At 38.0% G+C, this 27,980-nt stretch overlaps 1 protein-coding gene across 1 annotated transcript; it reads left to right on the top strand.

Annotated features, from left to right (window-relative positions):
- Positions 1 to 20,845: 20,845 nt before the first annotated feature.
- On the top strand, positions 20,846 to 26,035 carry LOC147628597 (potassium transporter 5-like). The gene is made up of 9 exons (XM_086813793.1): positions 20,846 to 21,098; positions 21,240 to 21,471; positions 21,738 to 21,989; positions 22,910 to 22,960; positions 23,313 to 23,573; positions 23,699 to 23,751; positions 24,221 to 24,335; positions 24,537 to 24,791; positions 24,902 to 26,035. The coding sequence occupies exons 1-9, from the start codon at positions 20,988 to 20,990 to the stop codon at positions 25,891 to 25,893; spliced, it is 2,322 nt and encodes a 773-aa protein (XP_086669919.1). The 5' UTR covers positions 20,846 to 20,987; the 3' UTR covers positions 25,894 to 26,035.
- The last annotated feature ends 1,945 nt before the right edge of the window (positions 26,036 to 27,980 follow it).

The raw sequence follows: 27,980 nt of genomic DNA on the forward strand, positions 1-27,980 counted from the left end.
CTCCAAAACCGTATGTTTTTCAAAGTGTGATCTCATCATTAACACACGGGGCAATATTAGGTTCCTAATAGCCTGGGATGGATGGCTTAGAGCTAACTCCTAGGCTAGTCCTATTGGGGGGCTAAATAAGTTCAAGGCATGAGCTTACCTTAGCCTTACCAAATCATGTGTTGTTGGGCCTTGCCTTCCTAGAGCCACAATAACTACAACTTCTCGATGTGGGGTGCACTAGCTCGTTCATAATGCATCCCCGCTCTGTTATCACATCAAGATGCTCCTTTGCCAATGGGGTCAAGGAAGAGTTTTCTATGGCTAGATGGAGGCAAAAAAGGCTTGAAGCTTTTGATGATCTAGCCTTCTCCATTAACTTTGTTATTGTAGGGCCTGCACCATGATATTGGCTTTGCATGAAGGCATGCTTCATTGTGGATTGTAAAGTGAGATCTGAAATAGTAGCATTGTATAAAGAAAAGTCCCTTGAAACTCTCTCATGCCAACTAGCTTGCATGTTACAAGGATTATCTTGTGACTTACCTTAACTATCGTCATTTGAACAGAATTGAATTTTATTATAGGAATCCATCAGTCTAGCCTAACCCCATCCAGTCCCATGGGTTAGCCAACTGCGCACAATCACTGTATTGATATGATCCATTATGAAAATTTGGTTATGTTTTATCTCGGGTACTAAGAAAAAGAGTGCCCAGGCCATCTAACTGGCATTCATGCAAAAATTAAATAAACAGACCACACACCTAATATGAAATCACCTTTTCTCTGAACTCAACTATTTCCAAAATAGCATTGCAATAAAACCATAGAGTTTCCATCATAGTCCTGAGTATTCCAATTTCCAGTCATTCCTTCCTCGGCGTACCTATGGCACCATTGGAACCACGTGCTCACTCAAGGGCCTTTTTGATTGTTCCTAGCCCATAGTACCCAGGAATATAATCCAAGTATTCCATTCATTTCTTCCTCAGCGTACCTATGGCATCATTCGCAACCAAAATGCTCACCACTTGCTCACTCATCAGGGGCCTCTTTGATAGTTCATAGCATCCACAAGCATGCAAGATTTAATAGAGCACATGCAAGCATGAGTACGGAAGTAGGATCACAAGTTTTTTGTTGTAAGGGAACGAATGTGTATTTCTTATTGTCAAAATTGACTTATATACAAGTGAGTAGCTTTCACACTAGGCCAGGTAAACTTTCAAATGGTATGGGAAATATCTTAAGTAAGTACATAAGGTCCTTAGACTTCCCTATCTGACATCATTAGGCTTAAGGTAAGGCTGCTATATATATTCTAGCACCATCTTACAAAAGATAAGTGCCTGTTAGAGCAAGTGAAGATGGTAAAGTACCTTATGGTAGGTTGGGCATGCAAAATCATGTTAGCCTATGAAGTGGTTAACATGGTAGTACATATGTTGAAAAGAATTTTGATACTTTTATCACCACTTGTAAGGATCTATTTGGGATACAAGTTTTACTACTCCATAGATGTAGCCATGAATCAAGTAGTCTAGCTAATGGATGGTATGATATCTCTTGTTTCCTTACATGATAGTGTAGACAATGAATATTTAGGTTTGGAATTTCTTTGTATATTAGTTACAAGTTGGGCACTTCCCTAAGTGGTATATGTAGCTAATGAGGAGGACCATGCCTATCGACGATGAGACATAGTGAATATTCAAGTAGAGAATGGATTTTCACTAATGCAAGAAGAAAGTTCTCTAAAGGTATAGTCCTTATCACTTGAAGAAGCTCTTGGATATGATGGATTTATAGGGGTAAGGAATTTACATACCCTACATGATGATAATGATATGGTGGATTGCAAGTTTAGTTAGAATGTAGGATCAAATGTATTAAAAATGAAATGAATTAAGGGTGATAGATGCCATGCCATGTTTTCCTTAAAATATAGTTAGAATCAGATAGCTTGAGGATGTTAACCCTGTGAGACCCCTCTGCCCCCTCCGTGCACCGGATTCCCAGTTGCTAGCAACGGAAGTAGCTTCCTCTTGTGTGCGGGCAGGATTTCCCACTCAGGGCCTCGCCCTCGAATGTTCGGACACGAGACTAAACTGGTGGTCATTTTGAAACCAAAACCGAGAAAGTTTCCCTTGCTCGAAAAATGGGGGCGATTCCACCTTTTTGATTTTCTTAAACGAATTTTCTAACGGGGTCAAGAGAATAAACTATCCTTCACCTGATTAAACCAGATAGAAGGAAAACTATTACTGACTTAATTTGAAGAAATCAACGCCTTTTCCTAACCGAAATCAGGCACAGCCATTGATCTATTCATTTGAGGAAATCAATGCTTTTTTCCTAACCGAAATTAGGCATAGTCATTGATCTACTCATTTGAGAAATTCTTCAGGTTTTGATTTAACTACTTGAACTCTAAGCATAATTCTATTATTTCAATTTAATTATTAAAACTACACTGATTTCAACCTAACCCCATCCGGCCATGGGTTAGCCACCACCCAACCATTGGAATCAGTAGAACCAGACAACCACTCACCCACCCATAATTGAATGCCTTTCTTGACTTTTGCTTTCGAATAGAGATACGCACACACTCCTCTTTAAAACTTTAACATATAAAATAATCCATTGACAAACAGTTATTTGTTACAGATATCATAACTCAAAATTTCATCCCTTGTTTCTCAAAAAATAGTATCACTCTAGACTCTCCGTTGAGACCAGCTGGTCAGCAACGAGATCCAGTAATAACAGATTACAATAATCATTTCATCCATCATACATATCTTCCACGACATACGCATGGGTATCTTAAGCAGCGGGAGCCCATGCATCGCCTGGTCAGAACCCTCCAGGATCCTCCTTAGGTGTCCTGGCACTTCACTCAAGGGACGCTTCGTTGACCCTCGCCCATCATACCGGAAGCGCACCATTTTTTAACCATACCGAGGCTGGTCAAGACCTGGGCAGGCTTTGCCCCGTGAGCCGTCCTTTGAACACTCCCCGCCAGCTGTTGCAACCAAATTTTCCTTAGAAAAACATATACCAAATGCTCCCTCCCCAGCATTCTGGCGTAAGACAGTCCTTTGAGAAAACAGGGCTTCTATGCAAGTTTTCAGTTTGATTTTTTTTGAATACAATGAGTATATCTTGAATCAGTATCCCCAAAACTTCTTGAACGGAATTTTGAATTTCATATCATAATTCCTCGAATTTTGTAATCTTGATCCACAGATCAATTCAGGGTCTCAAACTTAGTTTCAGATTTTGGCGGTAGTTTTGAGGGTATTTTTCTAAACTAGTCACATCTTCTTTCCTCGAAACTGACGAAAGAATTTGGTCTTGGTCATAGTCAACATGAAAATCAAGAAAACCATAGATTTAAAATTAAACAACTACTTGAAAGTAGCTTACATGGAGCTTGTAAGCTCTCCTTTGGCTTGAGGGATTGAGGATTCTACTCTTGTTTGAAGCAATAGTGGCCACCAATTCACTTTGGAGATATTAGGCCAAAAACAATTGAATTATTAAGAAATTCAATGTAGATGGCTCAGGACGACAGGAGTAGAGTAATAGTGCATAAACACCATTAAGCTTTTACAAAGGGGGAGGCTTCTATTTATAGGAAAAAGTGAGACTCAAACCAAGCAAATTGATTCTAGAACCTTCCAAATCAGTTTGGTCAATTTTTGACCATTTTTGGGTCAGTTCAGCAGCTTACTTTTTGGATCTAGTTTTGAAATAGGAGAGGAGAGAGATGAAATATCTCATTTAATTGATTTAAAATTGGGGGTAATGATGAGAAAAAGGTGCCTACTTCATTAGGGGAGATCCCCACTCTGAGGTTTCAAAATTCAATTTTTTAAATCTTTTCTTTGGTCCTTAGTCCACTCTTCATCTTATGTGAGCATTTACTCTTTTTTTTTGGGAGGGGGGGTTCTTTTATTCTTCAATTTATCTCCTCCCTACATTTGGATTAATCTTATTGGTCCATAAGAACCTTAATAAAAAATTTTCAGAAAGGCGAAGGTCTTTTGTACAGATTATAATTTAATTCTAATGCACCTTATGAATTTTGTTTTAAAATTCTATTTTGAGAAAATTTATTTTAATAATAAGGGATATTTTTACATTAAAAAATATCTAAAAATTAAATTATCTCTCTCTAGAATATTTTCTCTCTCTAGGCCAAAATAGGTAAAAACAAGATTTTTTATTATTTTGAAAAGGGGATTGATTACACGGGAAGAAATGACATCTTGAGGGGCTGGGGAGGAATCTTACATCCTCTCCCACTTGAAAAACGTGAGATGTCCTCATCTTGCAAACTGGGGGTAATCTCGCATCAGTTCGGCTTCTTTCTCCTAGGTGGCGTCTTCAAAAGGATAGAACTTCCATTTGACTAATAATTCTCTCAGAATTCTGTTCCTGAGAACCTTATCTCAAACATTAAGGATTTCTTCAGGTTGGAGTTCCATCCGCCCTTGGTTTGAAGAAGTTAAGAGTTCATCATCATTAAGCACATGATTTGGGCTCAGTACATACTTCTTAAGTAGGCTGACATGAAATACATTATGTACTTTGAGATGAGGAGGAAGAAGAAGTTCATAGGCTAAGTCACCTACTTTCTTTGTAATCAGATATGGCCCACAATATCTGGGAGATAACTTCTTGTACTTCCCAAGAGATAGAGAACTTCTTTTGGGGCGTACTTGAATGAAGACCATATTTGCTTCTTCGAATTTTCTATTTGACCTCTTCTTATCTGCATACTGCTTCTATCTATTCTGGGCAGCTTTTATATCCTTGTGGATTGACTGCATCTGCTGCTCCATGTCGTTAAGCATCTATCTGGACATCTCGACCCTAATTAATGGGTTGGACCAAGTTAATGGTGTTAGGCAGTCTTGTCCATACAGAGCTTTGAAAGGGATCATCCCGATACTTCAGTGATAAGAGGCATTATAGGCGAACTCGACTAGGTGCAGATAGCTTCAGTGATGATAAGAGGCATTGTAGGCGAACTCGACTAGGTGTAGATAGCTTCGCCACTTCTTCAGTTCCCTACCAACAACATGACCAAAGTATAGCTTCAGTGATGATAAGAGGCATTGTAGGCGAACTCGACTAGGTGCAGATAGCTTCGCCACTTCTTCAGTTCCCTACCAACAACATGACCAAAGTATATCTTCGATTACTTGGTTCACCCTTTCTGTTTGACCGTCAGTCGGGGTGTTAAGCTGTGCTGAGATCCAAGAAAGTTCCTACTGCTTCAAAGCATGCAGTCCAGAATCTTGACATGAATTTGGGATCTTGATCACTTACTATTCTCCTGGGTAGGCCATGCAATCTAAAGATTTCCTTGAGGAACACTCTGGCCACATCCACTGTAGTGTAGGTTTCTTTTACTGGAATCAGATGGGCAACTTTGGTTAGTCTATCAACTACCATGAAGATGGAGTTATAACCTGATTGCATTGAAGGTAGTCCAATAATAAAATCCATACTGATACATTCCCACTTCATCTGGGGGATGTCTAATGGATGTAACTTCCCAGGCATTTTTACTCTCTCAGCTTTGACTTTCTGACATATCAGGCATTTACTTACATGATTAAGTACATCCTTTTTTAGTCCAGGCCAAAAGAAGCTTTCCTTTACATACATGTAGGTCTTGATGAAACCTGGATGTTTTGATATAAGGTTATCCTGGGCTTCATTCAGAATTTGACCCTTAGTTTCCTCATCATTGGGAATGCATAGCCTGCTATTATAATACATAATTCCTTCATCCAGGCTGTACCCTTGAACTCGGTTCGATTGTTGAGGAGTTTTGCTTTCCTGCATAAGTAGGGTAGCAAGAGGGCCAAAGAATCTGTCCTGCATGATCTTCTCTCTTGCTTCAATAATCAATGGATTTGACACCACTGTGATTGCAAGCAAGGAGGCTTTTCTGTTGAGGGCATCTGCTATGCTAATGACACCAAATCTATCACTATAGTAGCTCCATTGCATGCATCTAGCTGTGAACAAGCATGACAACCTCAATGATACGTTAAGCATTGTGCTTCTAGATAAGATAAAGCTAAAAGAGGTAAGGTATGTACCCACAAACCAATATCTATACCCCCAATAGGAGTTGGTATGGTGCTCAATATGTCGACAAAATCACACGAGCATCGAGCGTCCTTTAACACCTCACCTATTGATGTATTACGTGCATTGTATGTGACTTGGGAACCATGATATGAAACAGGTGATTCTATAAAAACTGAAGTGTCTTGCACATAGAAGGTGGAGGATAAGCCCGAGCAACTTAATTGCTCGGACCAAAACCATACAAGCTACCTATGTTAAAAGCACTATGCAAAGCAGGGTCATCTATGGGTATATTCTCTTATCTACAAATCACACAACTTCAAATAGCCATATTAAGGGAAAAGAGACTTGTAAAAGAAGATGACATGGAGTGCAAATTATTTATAGACTAGAAAAAGATTGGTGGCTCTCTGGCAAGTAGTGCAAAAAATGTTATAAGCTACACCATCCCTCTTCTAGTACAATGGACAATGCTTACCTTAACTTGTCGCTTGGCGGCGTATCCAAGCTCGTATCTTTATAGACTCCAAGCTATGCACTAGTGGTAGCTAGCTCCACTCTCTTTCCTCTCCTCAAGCTATCACCATGAGATTGTCTTTCTCCATACAAGGACACTCACTCCTCTCTACTCTCACACTTTACAACACAAGCATAAGAGAAACATGCACCAAGAATGTAGCTCTCTCTCCTCTCAACTCTCTCTTTATCACCATAGACACAAGAGAGCAAAAAGATAAGACTAGACTCAATTGGCATAAAAGGGTATTATGTCTTTCATTATGAGAATGTTGTTATTATTCACACTTGGGTGCCCAAAACTTAATGAAAGATATATATAATATACATATATATATATAGTTACTCGATGATCTCTATGATTATTTAAATTCGGAATCATGAGCTCTATGCATTTAAAAAAAATTACATGTATATTATGTATAAAGCTTTTGCATGTAGCTTATCCATAGTGATCTCTATGCATATAGCTTATGACTTTGCATATAGCTTTAATGCATAGTCTTCTATGTATAGATCATGTATAAGAGATATGTGTAGAGCTATAAATAAGGTGATCCATAAGAGATACACGTAGAGCTATATATAAGGTGATACATAGAGATATATAGATCCTATGTGATAATGCCTTAGAGCCTTTGCAGACAAGTTCTATTTCTAATGCACAAGAGCTTATGCATAAGATCTAGCTCTAATGGTTAATGCATAAGAGCTTATTTAGAAGATCTCATGCATTAGCTCTTATACACTAATAATGCACTAGAGCTTTTACACATAAGATCCTCGAGAGGGATGTACTTTTACGAAGACCAACATACAATGTGCATTCAAAAGGGTATTAAAAAATACCATTTTTATGAATTTTGGCTTAATAAAATACTCTTTTTATTTATAAACTTACGAGTTTTTTTTAAAATGCCATTTAAAACCCCCTTATATGTAAGTAGATTTTTGTAAATCTTTCTCAAAATGTTGGTAAAAAAACCCCTCCTAGTAATGATCGCACATAGTAGACATACATACTTTTAAGTAAGTTAACCCCCCGCGATAAGATCTTAGGTGTTACTGCATTAAAGCTAATGCATAAGCTATTATGCGTAATAATACAAGAGCTAATGTATAAGCCCTTACACATAAGAAATAATAAGAGCTAATGTATAAGCTCTTACACATAAGATTGAAATCATAAAATCTTATGTATAAGCTCTTATGTGTAAGAGCTAATGTATAAGCTCTTAACACATAAGATTGAAATCATAAGATCTTACAAAAATTACATATAATGAAAAGAAGCTTATGCAATATACATAAACGCTTATACATGATATGTATTATACATAGGCCTCTTATACATTATGCATAAAGTCTTTTTTGTATGTGCTCTTATATGTTATAGATAAGAATATGTATGAAATTTCATACATTATACATAAGATCTATACTTAAAATCTTATGCAATTTTTTCTTAAACATACTATGCATTATGCATAAGAGACTATGCATACACATTTAGGCATAATGCATGCACGCATAAGTATAAGCTCTTATGCATTACACACTTAGGCATAATGCATGCACACTTAAATATAAGCTCTTATGCATGCACACTTAAAAATAAGTATAAGCTCTTATGCATGCATGTATAGACTTAGACCTTCATGTGAATAACTCTAAGTACTTTATCTATTTCTAGTTATTACTTTATTATTAGGTATAAAATTACATCATGGATCAGTAACAAGAAGCAGCCCTATCGTGGCACTTTCTTCTACACAGGAGGGAGAGAGGAGTTTGAGTAAAAACCAACATGTTTTGCTTCATGTGAAGAACTATAGTTGAGAAGATTTTAGAAGATGTGTGTTGCTTAAAATAGAGTGACATTATTGGTGTGTGACAATTAGAGTTATATGATGATTACTAAGAACCTAGTGTTTCATGCTCACACAAAGCACATTGAGCTATAATATCATTATGTATGTGAGCTTATCATGGATGGAGAGGTGGAGTTTGTCTACTTCTCCAACAACAAAGAATTATGCAGATATTTGAACAAAGGCTCTTGGGATCGATGGAGAGGTGGAGCTTATCTACTCCCCCCCAACAACAAAGAATTATGCAGATGTTTGAACAAAGGCTCTTGGGATCGATGGAGAGGGGGAGCTTATCTACTCCCCCCCAACAACAAAGAATTGTGCACAAAGTATCTTGGGATGGATGGAGAGGTGGAGCTTATCTACTCTCCCCAACAACAAACAATTGTGCAGATATTTCCACAAAGGATCTTGCGATGGAGCACCATCTTCCGTGTGACTTGGCATTAGACTGAAGAGGTAATTTAGCAACTAATGGTGGAAATTGATCATCGGGGGGAAGGGTGTTTGTTAGAAAAACATTTTCTCAATGCTCCACCCTTGTGTTATGACAAATGCATTATATTTTGTAAGGCCCCCTATATGAGGAGAAACCATTATGGTGAGCACCTAGGAATCCAACTGTTTCTAGACATTGGGATGGTGCGACCAAATGAGGGCCAAATGGTTTATAAAGACTTAGCACTCTACCAAAGTAGGATGCATGCTTGCATGGGCTATATGACCGAAATAGTGAGTGCTAGACGAACACAGTGTTCTCAGCCTATGGGGCCCATTTGAGGGTCTTAACGGTCTTAGATGCTTGTGAGAGATGCACTAAGTCCTTATGAGACTTAGTTGTAGTCTAATATGTTCCTACTTGGATCTTAGTTATAGCATACAACCTACTTGTCACTCTAATATGTTCATAGTTGGACTTAGTTGTAGTCTAATATGTTCCTAGTGGATCTTAGTTGTCACTCTAATATGTTCATAGTTGGACTTAGTTGTAGTCTAATATGTTCCTAGTGGATCTTAGTTGTAGCATGCATCCTACTTAGCCCCCTATATGAGGAGAAACCATTATGGTGAGCACCTAGGAATCCAACTATTTCTAGACATTGGGATGGTGGGACCAAATGTGGGCCAAATGGTTTATAAAGACTTAGCACTCTACCAAAGTAGGATGCATGCTTGCATGGGCTATATGACCGAAATAGTGAGTGCTAGACGGACACAGTGTTCTCAGCCTATGGGGCCCATTTGAGGGTCTTAACGGTCTTAGATGCTTGTGAGAGATGCACTAAGTCCTTATGAGACTTAGTTGTAGTCCAATATGTTCCTACTTGGATCTTAGTTATAGCATACAACCTACTTGTCACTCTAATATGTTCATAGTTGGACTTAGTTGTAGTCTAATATGTTCCTAGTGGATCTTAGTTGTAGCATGCATCCTACTTAGCCTCCTATATGAGGAGAAACCATTATGGTGAGCACCTAGGAATCCAACTGTTTCTAGACATTGGGATGGTGGGACCAAATGTGGGCCAAATGGTTTATAAAGACTTAGCACTCTACCAAAGTAGGATGCATGCTTGCATGGGCTATATGACCGAAATAGTGAGTGCTAGACGGACACAGTGTTCTCAGCCTATGGGGCCCATTTGAGGGTCTTAACGGTCTTAGATGCTTGTGAAAGATGCACTAAGTCCTTATGAGACTTAGTTGTAGTCTAATATGTTCCTACTTGGATCTTAGTTATAGCATACAACCTACTTGTCACTCTAATATGTTCATAGTTGGACTTAGTTGTAGTCTAATATGTTCCTAGTGGATCTTAGTTGTAGCATGCATCCTACTTTACCAAATAGATTGCATACTTGTGCAATGATAGAAAATTAAGGACACAATGTGTTCTCAGTTTACGTGACCTATTTAAGATTCTATATAGTCTTAGATGGCTATGGGAGTTGTGCTAAAAGTCCTTACGAGACTTTTAACTTGTAGTTTTATATGGTCCTAGCAAGATGATAAGATTGGTTGGTTAAAGTCATGGGTAGTTACGCCACGGTCAACCACATCCATGCCCCAACATCCATGTCAGCACTCTAGGATCAAGAAAATTTGTAAGAAATACATACTTCATCCAGAGTTTAGACCATCAAAGCTCATTACCTAGAGCATGCATGTGGGTACACAGTATTTTTGTTTACTCTCCACTTATCAGTTCTTTTTACAAGTAGTAATATTGTTTACTCTCCACATTTTTCTATAGTTTAATGCTTTTTATTGTGAAGATCTTGCTTTTTCTCTCTTCTGCTATTGTGTTTTCTTACATATGTCACATCTTAAGAACATCTCTTGATAAGCCATTATTTATGGCAATTTGTGCCTCTGTGAGATCATTCCAAAATCTATTCATTGTGTGTTATGAGATAACTTTGACATTTACCAAATCTAATCATTTATTGATGTTATTTTGGATATCCTTCATTTCATACACAATAGGAAGGGTATACTAGTGTGTGTTTAATATTTTTCTACACTTAATACTTATGTGGCATTCTATCAAATGTAGTATTCCAATATTACCTCTTTGTTACTAAAACATGTCCATGTTCTCTAGTGTTCCTTTATTATTATTCCCTCCCTTCATTTCTCCTTTTTTCCACATTGATTCATACTTGAAAAAATGATTCTCTAGAATTGATATATATGGTCCACCATCCTTTCTCATAAATCTCCCTTCCATTAACTAGTCATCATCCTTTTACAACCCTTTTACATTCGTAATGGTGGTAATAAAAATGAATCAGGCAATCCCCATTACATTGTTCAAAGTAGTTATACAAGAAGTAAGAACTTCCATGTGCTTTTCTATCTGACATCTTTATTTACACCAACCAATCATAGACATTGTCATAACCTTTGAATTCTCACACATGCTTCTTTTTTGTTTCATGCTTCTACCTTCTAATGTAATGCTAATACATTGACCCAAGTAATAATATCCTATCCTCTTTTCCCATAGAGCTCACATGTATATGATCCCTTAAATGCATTCATCTAAAGTTCACATCCCTTAAATGCATTCATCCCTTAAATGCATTCACATCCCTTAAATGCATTCATCTAAAACTCACATCTATACCATTCTTCTTTCATTTAATCCCTTAAATGCATCACTTCCATTAGAAAAAGGTCATAAAAGGGCCCTCTAAGAAAAGTGGGAAAGAGGGAAAAAAGAGAGTAAAGACCATTCAGAGACATGCCTATGTTATAGAATGCCATCATTATTATCATTTTAACTTTGGAAAAATATTTATATCTCTTTTATTCTACATAAAAACCCCTCGTGTGGAATATCATTGGAAATATCTCAAAGAGAAAATTCTAAACCTACCTTCTCTAGTGTGGTAAATTTGGGGTTAATATGCTCAAGCTATATGATTCTAACTATATTTTAAGGAAAACATGACATGGCATTTATCACCCTTAATTCATATCATTTTTAATACATTTGATCCTACATTCTAACTAAACCTGCAATCCACCATATCATTATCACTTATTAGGGAAGCTCCCAACTTGTAACTAATATACGAAGAAGTTCCAAACCTAACTTTTCATTGCCTACACTATCATGTAAGGAAATAAGAGATATCATACCAACCATTAGCTAGAATACTTGATTCATCACTACATCTATGGAGTAGTAAAACTTGTATATCCCAAACAAATCCTTACAAGTGATTGTAAGACTATCAAAAGTCTTTTTAACATATGTACTACCATGTTAACCACTTCGTAGGCTAACATGGTTTCACGTGCCCAACCTACCATAAGGTACTTTGTGATCTTTACTCACCCGCAGAGGCACTTATCTTTTGTAAGATGGTGCTAGAGTATATATAGCAACCTTACCTTAAGCTTAATAACGTCAGATAGGGAAAGTCTAAGGAATTCATGTGTATACTTACTTAAGATATTTCTCATACCATTTTAAAGTTTAGTTGGCCTAGTGAGAAAGCTACTCACTTGTATATAAGTCATTTTTTACACTAATAAATACACATTCATTCCCTTACAAGAAATGCTTATGAGCTCCCCTTGTTCCGTACTCATGCTTACATGTGCTCTATTCAATCTTGCATGCTTATGGATGCTTGCTAAATAGATAAAACAAAACATGCAAGCTAGTTGGCAGGAGAGGGTTCCAAGGGAAATCACTTTATACAATGCTCGTATTTCAGATCTTGCTAATGTCCTCTTACAATCCACAAAGAAGCTTGCCTTCATGCGTAAAGCCAATATCATGGTGCAGGCCCTACAACAACAACGTTAATGGAGAAGGCTAGATCATCAAAATCTTCAAGCCTTTTTTGCCTCCATCTAGCCATAGAGAACACTTCCTTCACCCCATTGGCAAAGGAGCATCCTGATGTGATAATAGAGCGAGGATGTGACACGGACAAGCTAGTGCACCCCACATCGGGAATTTGTAGTTTTTGTGGCTCTAAAGGCAAGTCCCAACAACACATGATTTGGTAAGGCTAAGGTATGCTTGTGACTTGAACAGATTTAGCCCCCCAACAGGGACTAGCCTAGGACTTAGCTTTAAGCCATCCATTCCAAGCTATTCAGAACCCAGTATGGCCCCGTGTTGATTAGGAGATCACACTTTAAAAAATTTTATGGTTGTAAAGCCTTGAATGTGTTGGTTTTATTGCTTTTAAGTTTGATTTAAAGCTTGTTGCATTAAGATATTCTAGTTTAATATCTTGGAAGGGAAAAAACCTTGGTTCTTAGTCATTTGCAGGCAAAACCACAAAAAACAATAGCATTCAGCCAAGGAATAGCTTAGCAATTGTGTTTAAGAGTGGAATCCACTCCAAAAACATAAGTATGAAGCTCTATTAGGTGTGAATTAGAGTTAAATAGGATTTTTTGTTCATGTATTTCATATTTTTTCATGCATTATTGGAGCTGGTAGCTTAGAAGCATGTAAAACCACAAAAAACAATCGAAAAATACCAAATTACTTACATAACCAACCACCAATAAATAACACTAGGACTCTTAATTACCCATTATTAAATAAGATTAGGATTCTTAACACTAGTCTTGCAATTGAGCCATTAAAGTGGCTATAGCCACAAAAGTGGCTCAGGGCCTTATTTAGGTTATCAAAAGCAGGAATAGGTAACCATATTGAAACTTAGCAAAGTAGCACATAAATGAGCTCCCCTAACAAAGTGCATCGTATGATGGGAGTGTTTTTAAACCGAAAAAAGTAAAATTTTAAAACTAATACTTTACTAAAAATAGTAAAAAGCCACAAAAGTGTCTGAAATATTCAGCAGCATGCTCTAATTAGAGGGCCAAAAAATGTTGTCAATTTTGATTCTATCATCATTTTAAGTGAATACATACATTATGTACATGTTGATACATTTGTCATGGGATCTTTGGCATGTGTAAAAATTATTTGATTGGGTTTTAATAAGGTGTACAAACATTTAACGCTACTTGGCAGGTTCCACCTAGTTTATGACCATTAAAAAATAGTATTATTGATTCATTCTTTGCAGCTCTATTTGTTTTCAACTCCGTAAATGTGGTAAGAAGAGTTTCCTAAGAGGATTTTCTTTAAAAATCAATAACTTAAGAGATTTGAATTTTTAAAAGCCATAAAAAAGGTTTTTTTTTACAAGACTAGTGTTAAGCACCCTCCATCAACAAGTCTAAAAAATCTCAAATAACTCTCAAAACAAGGCTAAAAAAGGAGCTCTCGAGTTAGGAGACATAAGTCAAGACACTTGAAGCTTTTAGATGTGAGAGTCGTGAGCCTGGAGATGTGAGTCATGAGTTTAGAGCCATGATATATGACTCGTGAACCTAGAGATGTGAGTCAGACATGGATCAACCAAATGTGACTTTAGAGGTAGGTATACCTAATATTGTACTAAACCAATTATTACTATCTTAAAGTCTTATAAGGACATACCTGCTCATGTCCTTCAAGGAGTTTCTTGCCATACCATATACCAGATATAATTTCTAAGAAAATTTTTTATCCTTTGTAATTATTGGGGTATTAAAGTATAATTATTACCAATAATTGTAAACCATATTGTATAAACTCTCGTGCCCCAAGAAGACCTATTTTATAAAAACAAACTACAAGAGTCTAGCTCATTAAAAAAAGGTGTGAGCCTACAGAAGTGAGTCACCACACATGAGCCCAGAGACACAAGTGTAGAGGTATGGGTCAACAGACGTGAACCTAGAGACCAAAAAAAAAAACTCAAAACAAAAAAAAAACTTTTTTTGTAGCTTGAACAAAACTCTAAAATGAGTTTGAGACCTACTTCATGAGCAATAATAGAGACTCGTACAAACCCAATTTGAGAACAACAATATAATAGACTATAATAATGCAACAAACCACACTTCCTCAAACCCACCTAGCCTTCGGTCGTCCCAAACGACCCTCACCACTCAATAGAGTGTTCCCCTACTAAGAAGGTAAAACTCCTTCATATCCATCTTGGAGGAACATTAGAACACCTGGAAATAGTAGCATGCTCCTTCAAGCCCTAGATTCACAAACTGGCTCTAATGTATCTAAAATCAATGTTAAACTTTCTTCTTGAAGCAATAGAGAACGTTTCACTAGAGTGAAAACATTGATACAAATTCACAGTCTAGACTAATTATTAGAAATGAAAATATATTCGACTATATTAGTCCATTAAACCACATTTCCTTAAACCCATCTAGCCTCGGTCCTAAAAAACATGGCCCCACAACACTCAAGAGAGTACTCCCTAGTTAAGAAGACAAAACTCCTTTGAATCCACCTTAGAGGAGCTTACAAGAATAAAAAATAGCACAAGAGAAGATCAACATAATACAAGGCACTGAATTACAGAAAGAACTAGAGAATAAACAATATTACTGCCTTCCCATGCACGTGCTCCAAGTAAGGCGCTTTAATGGCAATCTATACAGACTTTGGACGTAGGATGTCTTGCTTACAAGAGTGCTTGAACACAATAAACTTAATGATAAACTAAGGCTATCAAGCTAATCAATATATAGTATGCAGGGTCAACATGGACATAGGTTAGCCATGTTGGCCAATCCATGACTTGTTCCAAAATGACCAATCAACCGTACTATCCAATTGGGACCATATTAGAATACAACATAGTCCAATAGGGACATAGTGTATCTCTCCCATCTGAGACAAAGCATAGCTCCCATGGCCATCTAAGACCATCTAGGCCCTCAAACAAGCCCCATAACCTAAGAATAGTGTGTCCTATTTGGTTTGCTATCCACTCACTTTTAATGTGGTAATTAGCCTGCACGAGCATATATCCTACTTAGCAAAGTGCCAAGTCTACATACTCGTAATAATAACTAATTTTCCTACATTTTAGGAATTTTAGGAACCGTGTGAGGTTTCCATGATGGGCAAGAAATAGCACAAGGTGTCTCCTCCTAGCCACTTGGTAACACCCACCATCTACTAGTGTCTAAAATTGGGAACTACTCAGGTGCCTAAGTGATCACCACAACTCCTCATAAAGGGTCCCTTACAAAATAGAGCACATCTGCCACCTACAGAAACAACACGAGGTTGGATCATTAAGCAAATGCTTTTCCAACACCCCCCCTCAATGTCCACCACCACCCTTAGGTGAACTACCTCTTCGGTCCTGGTGCTCCAAAAAATCTCTCCCCAAAGCCCGTGTGAAAATGTATACACAATTCACTATTGTTGAGCATTAGATAAATTGCACCTCTCCATTCATGATAATCTTACACACATAATTATACTGTATCTCAGTGTGCTTCATGTGAAATCATGAAAGATTAGGTTCTTGATAATTGCCATGCAACTTTTATTATTGTACACAGCAACATTGTGGCTCTCTTTTTTAAGCAACACCCATGTCTCTTAAGATCCTTCTTAAATAAACTCCTTCATATAAAGAGAAGCATGCTTGTACTCAGCCTCTAGAAGAAATTGCCAGGTTGCTTCTTGCTAATCCAAGATGTAATTTTAAACCGTATGAGAAAATAGTACCAGAATTAGATTTCTTGCTACAACATCCTGCCCAATTTGAGTCACAAAATCTAGTGAAGGAATTGCCCGATTTGTAAGTGATGCCATACATAATGTATCTTTGATGTATTTGAACACCCCACATACCTACCTTCTAGTGGCTCTCTCGTGGGCTTGATGTGAGAATCTACTAAAGGACACCAACTGATGTCAAGCCATGTATTACATAGAAAGATCAAACTCTCCACCAACCTCCTGTACTCCTTCATATCCACAAGTGAAGAAGCATCTTCCATAGAACACTTTTCATCAACCTCTATGGGTGTACTCACTAACTTGCACTCAGCTATGCCAGATGCCTTCAAAATTTTCCCTACACTCTTTTGCTGAGAAACAAAGATTTCATTTGAATCTTACTAGATCTCAATCCCCAAGGTCTATCATCAACCTCTATGGGTGTACTCACTAACTTGCACTCAGCTATGCCGCCAGATGCCTTCAAAATTTTCCCTACACTCTTTTGCTGAGAAACGAAGATTTCATTTGAATCTTACTAGATCTCAATCCCCAAGGTCTATCATATTAAACTCAACATCTCATTTGTTTGTCAAATCCTCTCTTGATGGCTCCTTGTCTCATGATGAGGTTGTCCACATATACGATAATGATCATGTAGCTGGCCCACTCAGAGAAAGTATATAAATTTGCATCTGACGAGCTTTTAGAAAGACCAAACAAAAGAAGAATCTATCAATTGGTACCATGCTTAAGGGACTATCTCAGTCTATACAATGTCCTTCAAAGTTTGCTCACTTTGTTTTTTGAACTAGGTATCCCAAACCCAAGTGGTTGCACCACATAAACCTCCTTCTTGAGATGGCCATTCAAAAATGTGTTGATTTCACATCCATTTATAATAACAGCCACTTCCCATGAGCAGGCAAGGCTAGTACCATATGCAAATATATGGGACATGTGCAGGTGTGTCCTTTTACAAGTCCTCAATGATGCAAGTTTAATTTGCTAGTATAATACTAGGTACAACTACCACCCTTACACTCACACTCACATCTTAGTTGACTCATGTTTCATGTATATTAAACTTACACTGACATCATGTGTTATAGCTCTCGCTCACACCTTATATCTGTTATAGCTCACGCTCACGAATTTTGTTTGTTTGTGACTATAGACTCGTGTCTCCTATGCGAGAGGTGTTTTTGCCTAGTTTTTAAGTTTTTTCAAGGTTCCTTAGACTTGTATGGGATTGGTTAAGGTTCTTTGAATCCTAATTATGGGTGTACAAGTGACTAAGTTTTTTTTAATTAATTTTAATTGATTCTAAATGCTATAAGCACTTATCAATTTTTACAATTCATGAACAAAATCAAAGAAAAAATAATAATCACACCCTAATCCACTTAATTGGGGTTGAAGGCTTATGTCTTTGAAGTGAATCAAATAAAAGACACTTCTTGGATTAATGTAATCAAATATAAGCCACTTAGGCTCAAATCTGATGCAAATCACAATGAAAGTAGGGTTTCCAATTCCAGTCTTTCAAGTAGAATGTTAACCTAATGTAAAACAAGCCTCAAAACAAACTTAAAAGCAATAAAAGAAACACATTTAAAGCTCTAAAACCATATAATTTTTGGAATATGGGACCTCTTAATCAACATCAAGCAATATTTGGGTGATCTCAATAGCTTCGAATAGATGCAAAATTAGATCTAAGCACTAGCCTTTTCTCCATTAGTGGCACCAAACATGTTCAAGTCAAGAGCTTACCTCATCCTTTTGTTGACTCAAGTGTTATTTAGTACTTTATCGTAGAGCCATAAATGCAACTTCACATATGGTATGCTAGCTCATGTACCACTTCCTCGCCACACCAGAATGCTTCCTTTGCTAAGGGAGTGAAGGTAGATCTTCCTTTGCCTAGATGGAGATAAGAAGGAGATAGCCTTTATAATGGTTCTCTCACAAAAGGTGGATGCAGAAGCCTACAATCAAACCTATTCAAGAAGGAAACTATCTAGCATTGGAGAATTCAAGATAATACAAACAAGGAAGAGAGTAAAAGTGGGAAAGCTCATAAGTGAGTGAAGGGAATGAATGTGTATTTGCTTGATGTCAAAATTGACTTATATATACAAATGACTAGCTTTCACACTAGGCCAAAGAAAGCTTAAAAATAGTCCCAGGCCACTAGTTCTTGTCTTACGAAATTTAAAGAGATTAGTGACCTCTCTATTTGGCATTAAGCTCAAGGTAAGGCCACTTTCTAAATTCTATCACCATCTTACAAGTATTGGGCTTTCGTTACCATGTGGGTAAGATTGGTCTTGTCTCACAAGATATGGGTGGAGAAGAAGCTCATGAGAGGAAGAAGCCAACAGTCAATTCTATTCATGCAAGAAAACCATCAAGAACCTCTTCTCTTTTATCTTGTTCAAAACTTTAAAGATTTTCCTCATTTTGGTTATCCAAGTTTCCATGGTAATTCTTGCAAGATATTTTTATACCTCATTTTGTTTTTTTGCAAGGATCTTCCCCAAGGCATTAACTATAGGAAAACCTTGAGTGCAACGAGTAATAAAATAGTAGGTATGTATACATGGGTTTTGTAAATAAATACATAAATCATTTTTGGTATGTATGAATTATTTTAAGATTGTAAGTAAACCTTCTTTAATATTGGCAGCTTAAATTCATGTGACATCATACATGATGCCCCCAAGGGATCTTCCAGGTGTATAACCCTTAGAATATCTTATAAGAAAACCTTTAGTGCAAAGGGTACTAAAATAATAGGTTGTAAATAAATACACATATCATTTTTGCATGACTATAAGTAAACCTTATTAAATTCTTTTAAGATCGTAAGTAAACATTCTTAAATTATTTTAAGGATGTAAGTAAACCTTCTTAATATTGGCATCTTGTGCACTCATGTAACATCGTGCATGATGACCCCTTAAACTTTGGTAAGGACATTGACGTTGTCTTGAATACATCGTTAAATAAACCCATTAGATCTCTACAAAGAAAATGGTCATGTAATGTTAAAGATCTCTACAATACATCGTTAAATAAACCCATTGGGTCTCTACAATGCAAAAGATCAGGTAATGTTAAATATGTGAGATCTCTACAATACATAGTCAAATAAACCCATTGGGTCTCTAAATGCAAAAGGTCAAGTGTAACGTTAAATATGTGATGTCACATCTAGTGTCTCCATTATAAGTTACAAGATATTACGTAAATACAATCATAAATGAGGTTAAAGATGGTACCTAATGCGATACTTTTAGTTGGTAATCTTGATAAATGAGTCATCTTTAAAAAAACATGGTTTTATATAAATGTGAGACTGATGTCATATGTTGTTAGCTTTGGATTTACATGTTTGAGGAGGTTTAATGTTTACATTACTTATTTAAAGGAGGTTTAATGTTTATAAGGTCTATAAAGGAGGTCAAGTAATGGCTATGTGAAAAAAGGGGAGGCATACTAAAGTCATGGGACATACTAAGAGAATGAATGCATAAAACGATACAAGGTAATTGACTTGGTGAAGGGTGTAAGAAAGGTGTTTAGACCTACAAAGAGGGTCTTTTGAAATTGCCATTTACGCCAGACCTATAAAGAAGGTCTTTTGAAATCGCCATATGTTTTTGTGTTAGATGGCATCATGAAAAGGTATTGAAGCCATTTTCATGAACTTATAATTAGGAGAGTGTAAAGTTCCATTAAAAGCACATAGAAATAAAGAAGGATGTTTCTTCTCCATCTAGTAGCAAGTGTTTTTTTAATTGCCTAAATTTAAGGAAAAATACTATCAAAAAATTGAAGAGGAAATATTCTTGGGAATTTTGGCTAAGATTGCCACTCCTGTTACATATGGTATGTATGTATGTATGTATGTATGTATATATGTGTACTTTGCCCCTTGCCACACATGGCACAAAAAATAGCAAAGTAGTTTTTTCTATATATATTTAGTAGCAAAATATATCATGGAAGATGGATCAAGGGACGATGGGTCAAGCTACCTGTATATTATATAAAGGATATATAAAGGAAGACTTTCAAGAAGCTGCCGCGTGGCAAAAGGAGGTTACTTGAGAAGCTTCCCATTGCCCCACTAGTCTGCGTGGGCAACATCGACGCCTTGGAATATAGAAAGACTGGCTTGGGCACATGAAGGGTGGTGGTGGTTCTATCAATTATTGATTGGAATAATAATGCCTATATATACTTATATAAGTACATGATGGGAGTTCGTCAGGAGAAACAGAAAAAGGGTTATTCTTAATCCATAAAATAAACCCTCTCTCAGCATGGTTAACTAAGTGCTTACTGTAATTATGGTATATCAACTGCCACCTTCATCTGCGTGCTAGCAGAGCGAAACACCTTCTATCACTATGGAAGAAACGGATACTTTTGCTAGCGATGGACGCAGCGAGCCACTCCGCAGGGTGGACTCTTTGGATATGGAGTCCAACCATGTCCCTGGCCTGCACAGTTCTACCAAGGTTTGTACACACTAGCATTTCAATCCCTTGGTTATTGTTTCATTAGAGCTTAAAAAACCAAGTGATTAATCAATCAGTCAATCAACTAATGATAAGTATTTGAAGTAGCTATTGAAGGCATTTCTTGTGACTCTAATGCAGGCTTTATCAAAAGCATTAATACTTCGGTTGGCCTTCCAAAGCATTGGAGTGATATATGGTGATGTGGGCACATCACCCCTGTATGTCTACAGCAGCACTTTCCCGGATTCAAACAATCTGCCCCAGGAGGAGGATGTGCTGGGGGCACTCTGCCTTATCATCTACACACTCTCCCTCATCCCTCTCATCAAGTATGTGTTCATCGTGCTTCGGGCCAACGACAACGGAAATGGTAAGAGTATAAGGAAACAGTCCATGAAGGAAGCACCATCATGCATAGCATAGACTAAGTACCATCTTGCATAGCATAAACTGTGATACATAGTTATTCTGCACAAACTACCACCATTGCAGAGTGTCATGTACCTCAAGTGTGATGCATAGCTTTTCTTACTGGATGTAGGCTCTGATGATAGTGTCACATGTACCTCAAGTGTGATGCATAGTTTTTCTTACTGGATGTAGGCTCACATTGCTCTGATAATAATGTCAATGTAGGTGGCACTTTTGCGCTTTACTCGCTTATTTGCCAGCATGCAAAAGTTAGCCAGCTTCAAAACCAGCAAGTAGAAGATGAAGTACTGTTCGGTGGACATAAGGTGCAACTCCCCAGCCGAGAGTCCGAAAGAGGAGCAAAAATCAAGGAGGCATTAGAAGGAAGTAACTTGGGCAAGAGGGTTTTGCTGCTTGTGACCCTCCTCGGTACATGTGCAGTCATTGGAGATGGTGTACTGACACCGGCTATATCCGGTACGCATCATAAAAAGTGTGGGAAACAATACAGGCCTGCCATTTCTTTTTCTGGTGTGGTCTCAAACGTACCAGGCAGTGTTCTACATAGTATGGTACCAAATGGTGCTGGCTGTTGAGAGTGATTCAAGGGGAACGTGGTTGCAAATGTCACTTTGTGTGTGTTTGTGTGTGTGTGTAAAGTTGAGTCCTTTTGTTTGGACAAATGGGTGTCTGCCTACTACCCATGGCAAGCCAAAAAGAACCCATGGGTGTGTTCATCAGACCCAATGAACTATGTTCCTTCTAAGAAAGATCAAATTAAACTAGTGTATCAAACCAACCAAGCTGGTTTTCAATCCCAAATGAAGCTGCATTATGGTGGTTGCTATTCAACTCCCAACATTGGAGTATCAACTGGGAAAACTGAGCCGGCCAGAACGCACAAGCTTTATCTGCCTGGAATTCACAAGCTTTATCAAGCTTGAATCTTTTAAGTTGGCATGCTTGTATGCTTCGGCGTATGAAACTAACTAACAAACTTTTAATTGCAAAACAATCCATTAAAATTTATCAAACTAAACAAAGTATCTTTTATCATATTGCAAGCAATGGTATATCCTTTTTACACAATTAAATCAGCATGCATTGGATTAAAAAACTAATCTGCAACTCATGGGGCTTGAAGGCTTGACCTAACTTGCAAATTATGGTAAAGTTAATATGCTTCCAAATTAGTAAATATTTCATAGTTGGCTAACCATGTTACAGAGTGTTATACCTCAAAAAAAAATTAAATGGGCGATAGGTGATTCCACTGTTCTGATGAAACCTGATGCAAATTTAATGTGGGTGTATGATGCATCTGTGATGCAACCTCTCTTGCAAAATCAATTTCAGTTTATTCTAACTGTACTTCAAACACGGTTGTTCTCTTGCAGTGCTCTCAGCAGTAGATGGAATTCAAACCAAGGACCCAAACTTGAGCACTGGTAGAGGCTCTAACTTCAATGTCCCAAAACACTAAAATACTATGAAAATGTGTGTAATCTGACTTAATCCTGTTCTCATTCTTGCCTTAGGATACAAAAGAACCCCCCGCAACCCCACCCCACCCCCCCCCCCCCCCCCCCCCCCCCCCAAAACCCCACCTGAAAAACAAAAACAAAAAGAAAGAAGAAGAAGAAGAAGCTATGGCATTAGCTAGTCATATGTCCATTTTAGTGTAGAAGTGATTCTTATGTCCTTTGCTGTCTCGGTTATATAATTCCTGAACTAAGGTGGTGATCCCTTGAAATCTCAACTCAAAAAAAAAAATGTTGACACAAGCACATTCCATTGCAGACCATGTGGTTCTTATTTCCATTGCCATTCTAGTACTACTATTCAGCCTTCAGCGGTTCGGAACTGGCAAGGTGGCATTTCTGTTTGCTCCGTGTGTCCTGATCTGGTTTGCTTTCATTGGTCTCATTGGCATCTACAACATCTTCAAGCATGATGCGAGCATTTTTCGAGCATTCAACCCTTACTATATTGTCAAGTATTTCAAAAGAAACGGAAAGCAAGGTTGGATCTCTTTGGGTGGCATAGTGCTAGCCATAACAGGTTAGCTCCCTGCATTGCCTTGGCCACTGGCCACTTTAAAGATGTAAGAGTATTTATATTCCAAACAATATCATGTATGCAGCTCTTCAGAGAGTTAATCATGCTTATCTTGTGATAAAGTGCAGGCACAGAGGCCATGTTTGCTGATTTGGGACACTTCTCCGTGCCCTCCATTCAGGTAATGCATATAGCACGTACACATGTTACATCAACTCTATGTCTTGTATTACTTTCTGTTAAGCGCCCCCCAATCAAGCTATTCATTTAGCATGTACCCATGTGTAAAAATCAATCCTGTGCCTTGGATGACTGTGTTGTGAATGCGTAGCATGGATCAAGTCTCACACATACCATGTTGTAACATGTGCTTTTCTGTCTCAGATGCTTTCTGTTGTGATGGTGTAGCATGTGCCCACATGTATGATTATCAACTCTTTAGTCTTTAATGGATTGTGCCCTGCTGGTGTAGAACGTGCCCACACGTATGAAGGGTCAACTCTTGTGCCTTTGATCGTTTGCTTCTGATGGTGTAGCATGTGCCCATGCATGTGGCTGCAAGTCTGGTGCTCATGTGCAGCTTCATTGCTTCTGGCTACAAATTCCTTTGCTTTCTTTGCAATTTTCTGATAGGGGCATTGTGATTGCAGATAGCATTCACCACAATTGTATACCCTTCCCTATTAGCTGCCTACATTGGCCAGGGGGCTTACCTTTTAAGACATCCCGAGGATGTTAGCCAAACATTTTACAAGTCAATTCCAGGCAAAGAATCTAGCATTTCCTACTCTCTTTGTTATGAGAAAAAGAATCAAACATCTTGATAACAGCAACAACTCTATAATAAAAAGTGGTTATAGCTTACTATACATAATAATGTAAGTACATGCCTATACAACATAGCATTTAAACAACGCTGAGATCTTACCCTTATGCTAATTGAATGCCTTGTTTTGTTATTTCCAGAACCCATTTTCTGGCCAATGTTTGTGGTAGCTGTTGCAGCTGCCATAATTGCAAGTCAAGCCATGATATCTGCAACATTCTCCATAGTAGAGCAGTCTCTTGCTCTTGGGTGCTTTCCAACTGTGAAGGTGGTCCACACGTCATCAAAGTTCATGGGGCAAGTGTACATACCTGAGATCAACTGGATCTTGATGATTCTGTGTGTGATTGTCACTGGTGTCTTCAAGACAACAACATATATTGGGAATGCCTATGGTATGTTGACTACATGTTTCTTCTACAATTATGTATACATATGAACATATGCACTGATGTGTATACTCATGCATGCATTATGAAATGTTTGGCATTTTCTGCTCGTGCAGGTATTGCTGTTTTAGCTGTGATGCTTGTGACAACCAGTCTCTTAACCCTGATCATGCTCATGATATGGCAGACAAAGCTTTACCGTGTGGTTGCCTTCTTCTCCATCTTCGCGTTTGTTGAGATGCTCTACTTCACAGCCAATCTGTACAAATTTGATCAAGGAGGCTGGCTGCCATTGGCTTTCTCGTCCTTCTTGGTAGTGACTATGGCAGTGTGGCAGTACGTCACAAGCAAGAAATACAGATATGAATCTGAAAACAAAGTCTCTATAAACTCGTTAGTGAGCAGATTAGACAGTGATTTAGGGCTAAACAGGGTGCCAGGGTTAGGGCTAATGTATACACAGCTAGTGCATGGAGTGCCTCCCATATTTGATCATTTTGTGGAAAACCTGAGGGCTTTACACTCAGTAATAGTGTTGGTGTCTGTGAAACATTTGGCTGTTGCAAGAGTGCCAGCAGAGGAGAGGTTCTTGGTGAGAAGGGTAGGAAGCAAGGAGTATAAGATGTATAGAAGTGTGGTGAGGTATGGATACATGGATGCACCGATTGAGCATGGGGATTTCGAGGCTTTGTTGATGGAGAGCTTGGAAAGATTTGTAAAAACAGAGGGTGATGGGCTTGAGCTGTTGGACCAAGGAGCTGAATTATCAGATAGTGCAGTAGACAGCATGACCCACATCACTACATATGGTGTGGAGGAAAGCCATGAAGAGGTAAACAGGAAGACTAATACAAGTACCACGCAGGCGGAGGAAAGGAAAGAAGAGATAAACAAGGAGATAGCTTTCCTGCGAAGGGCAAGAGGAGAAGGGGTGACTTACCTTCTTGGAAATAGTCTGGTGGAGGCTTCACAGAATGCTTGGATTGGGAAGAAGATTGTGGTGAACGTCCTCTATGATTGCTTGCAGCGCATATGTAGAAAGAGCAGAGTTGCACTTCAAATACCACACAAGAGGTTGATGGAAGTTGGCATAACCTATAGCATATGAGTTCGTATGCTTGTTTTATCATATGCACAAATAACACTGCACTACACTATTATACTCTTTTGTGGCTAGTGTTTGATGCAAGGCAAGGTCACAGTACCATGTATATGTTTCTTGAATGCATAATTATGTACATGTCATTTGGCACGAATGCTAACATAAATAATGAAGTTTAATCTCCTTCAAAGCTTCTCTGGGATGATAATGGTTTAGTTCTCTAGGATGTTTGTGCACTTAAAGAAGTTTAATCTCCTTCAAAGCTTCTCTGGGATGATAATGGTTTAGTTCTCTAGGATGTTTGTGCACTTAAAGAAGCAAAGCAGGGGTGCCATAGTACCATGCATGTATCTTGGGCACTATGCATAATTAGAGCATCTCTGAGATGATGGTTTAGCCTAAAATTCTTTTTATGGTTTCTAATGTTGAGAGAGAGAGAGAGAGAGAGAGAGAGAGAGTGGTTGCCACAACCACAATCATGAAGGTGTTAGCCATAGATTCAGTGATTTGTTGTACTAATTCTTTCTATTTGCTACTTCCCTTAGTGCTAGGGTTCATTATGGCTGAGTGTGCCTTGCATATCTAGAGGTTTAATAGAAACTCAGTATGAAGGGCTGTGTGAATATATGCTCTTATGTGTGTGTGTGTGGAGTGCGTGTGTGAGAGCATATCTTGATGCAGAGTTCTACACCCACTATTGGGCACAGATGACGTTAGTGGGGATGTCGTAGTATCTGGTTGACTACCATGAGTATATAACATGCATGTTCGTAAAAGGTGAGTTTGGGCACATCTAGGTATGTATAGATTCAGTGGAGGACTTTGGCCATGTTCCCAATTAAACATTCATGAAGAGCATTTCTCTTCTATGTTCCTACACCATGCCTTTTGTTCTTCGAGAATACAACTTTTTGAAGGTAAGGAGACTCATCCATGCTGTTAACCATTTTATAGGTTAACATGGTTTCACCTGCCTGACTTTATCATCTTACCTGCTCAAATATGCACACCCACCTTTTCTAAGACTGCATTAGAGCACCCATTGTTTGTAAGATGGCATTGGAGCACCCATTGTTTGTAAGACGGCACTGGAGCATCAAAGGGCTTTGGCCATGGTATACCATCATTGATCTACATACTCTTCCTTACACATGCACTTATGGATATAAACGTACAAGCATAAAGAAGACATCTCTATCTATCTAAACATCAAAACAAATGCACGCCTCTTTGAGTGTGCTATGAAAGAGACAAATCTTATCACAAACAAGGTACCCTTGACATGGCCACAAGTACTACGTCGCCAAAGAAATGGAAAACTGCCAGAATTATTTAAATCATAGTAAAAACCTTAGTGTTGAGAAACCTTCTAACTTGACCATGGTGGTCATCAATCCCATAGGATAACCACACAAAAAAAGATTTGGGTGACTTACCCCCTATGAGAGATACCATATCCTTCTAACTCAAACCCACTATATTGAGAAATACTTTATCCTTCTAACTCAAACCCACTTATACTAGTGAACCATCAATTTACTTAAGGATAGCATATTCACAACCTCACAAAAGAGCCATAACATTTGCATGAATGCAACAAGCTAGAAAGGTAAGCTCTTCAATGTTGCTGAGGAAGTTACAAAAGAAATCTACGGATGCCTACAATATAGAAAAATAAAGAGTAGAGATTATGCTTAATTGATAGACGGTGAATACTTTTGCATTATTGTCGCCAAAAGTTATAAGTTTTCAATGTGATCAAAAAACTGGCTAATTAAAAGTCAAGGTGGTGCATTTGGAAATTAATCTTCATTTAACAACATACTAGTTGGTAGACCCGTGCTTTGCACATCTTTTCAGACTTCCAAATTCAAATTGTACCCGAGCCTCCTTAAACCTCCTCTTTCCCTTCTTCTCGAGTGGCCCAGACCCCCGGCCTTCGCGGGTTGATTGCCCTTTCTTTCTCTTTCTCTTTGGCTCTTTTTATAATTTCCCTTTAAAACAAAACAAAAAACATCTTGTTTAAAGTAAGTTTACTCTCTCTCTCTCTCTCTCTCTCTCTCTCTCTCTCTCTCTCTTCGTTCTCCTCTCTT

The sequence above is a fragment of the Cibotium barometz genome, chromosome 19, assembly GCF_041138505.1.
Source record: "Cibotium barometz isolate CiBa-2024 chromosome 19, ASM4113850v1, whole genome shotgun sequence".
Lineage (NCBI taxonomy): Eukaryota > Viridiplantae > Streptophyta > Polypodiopsida > Cyatheales > Cibotiaceae > Cibotium > Cibotium barometz.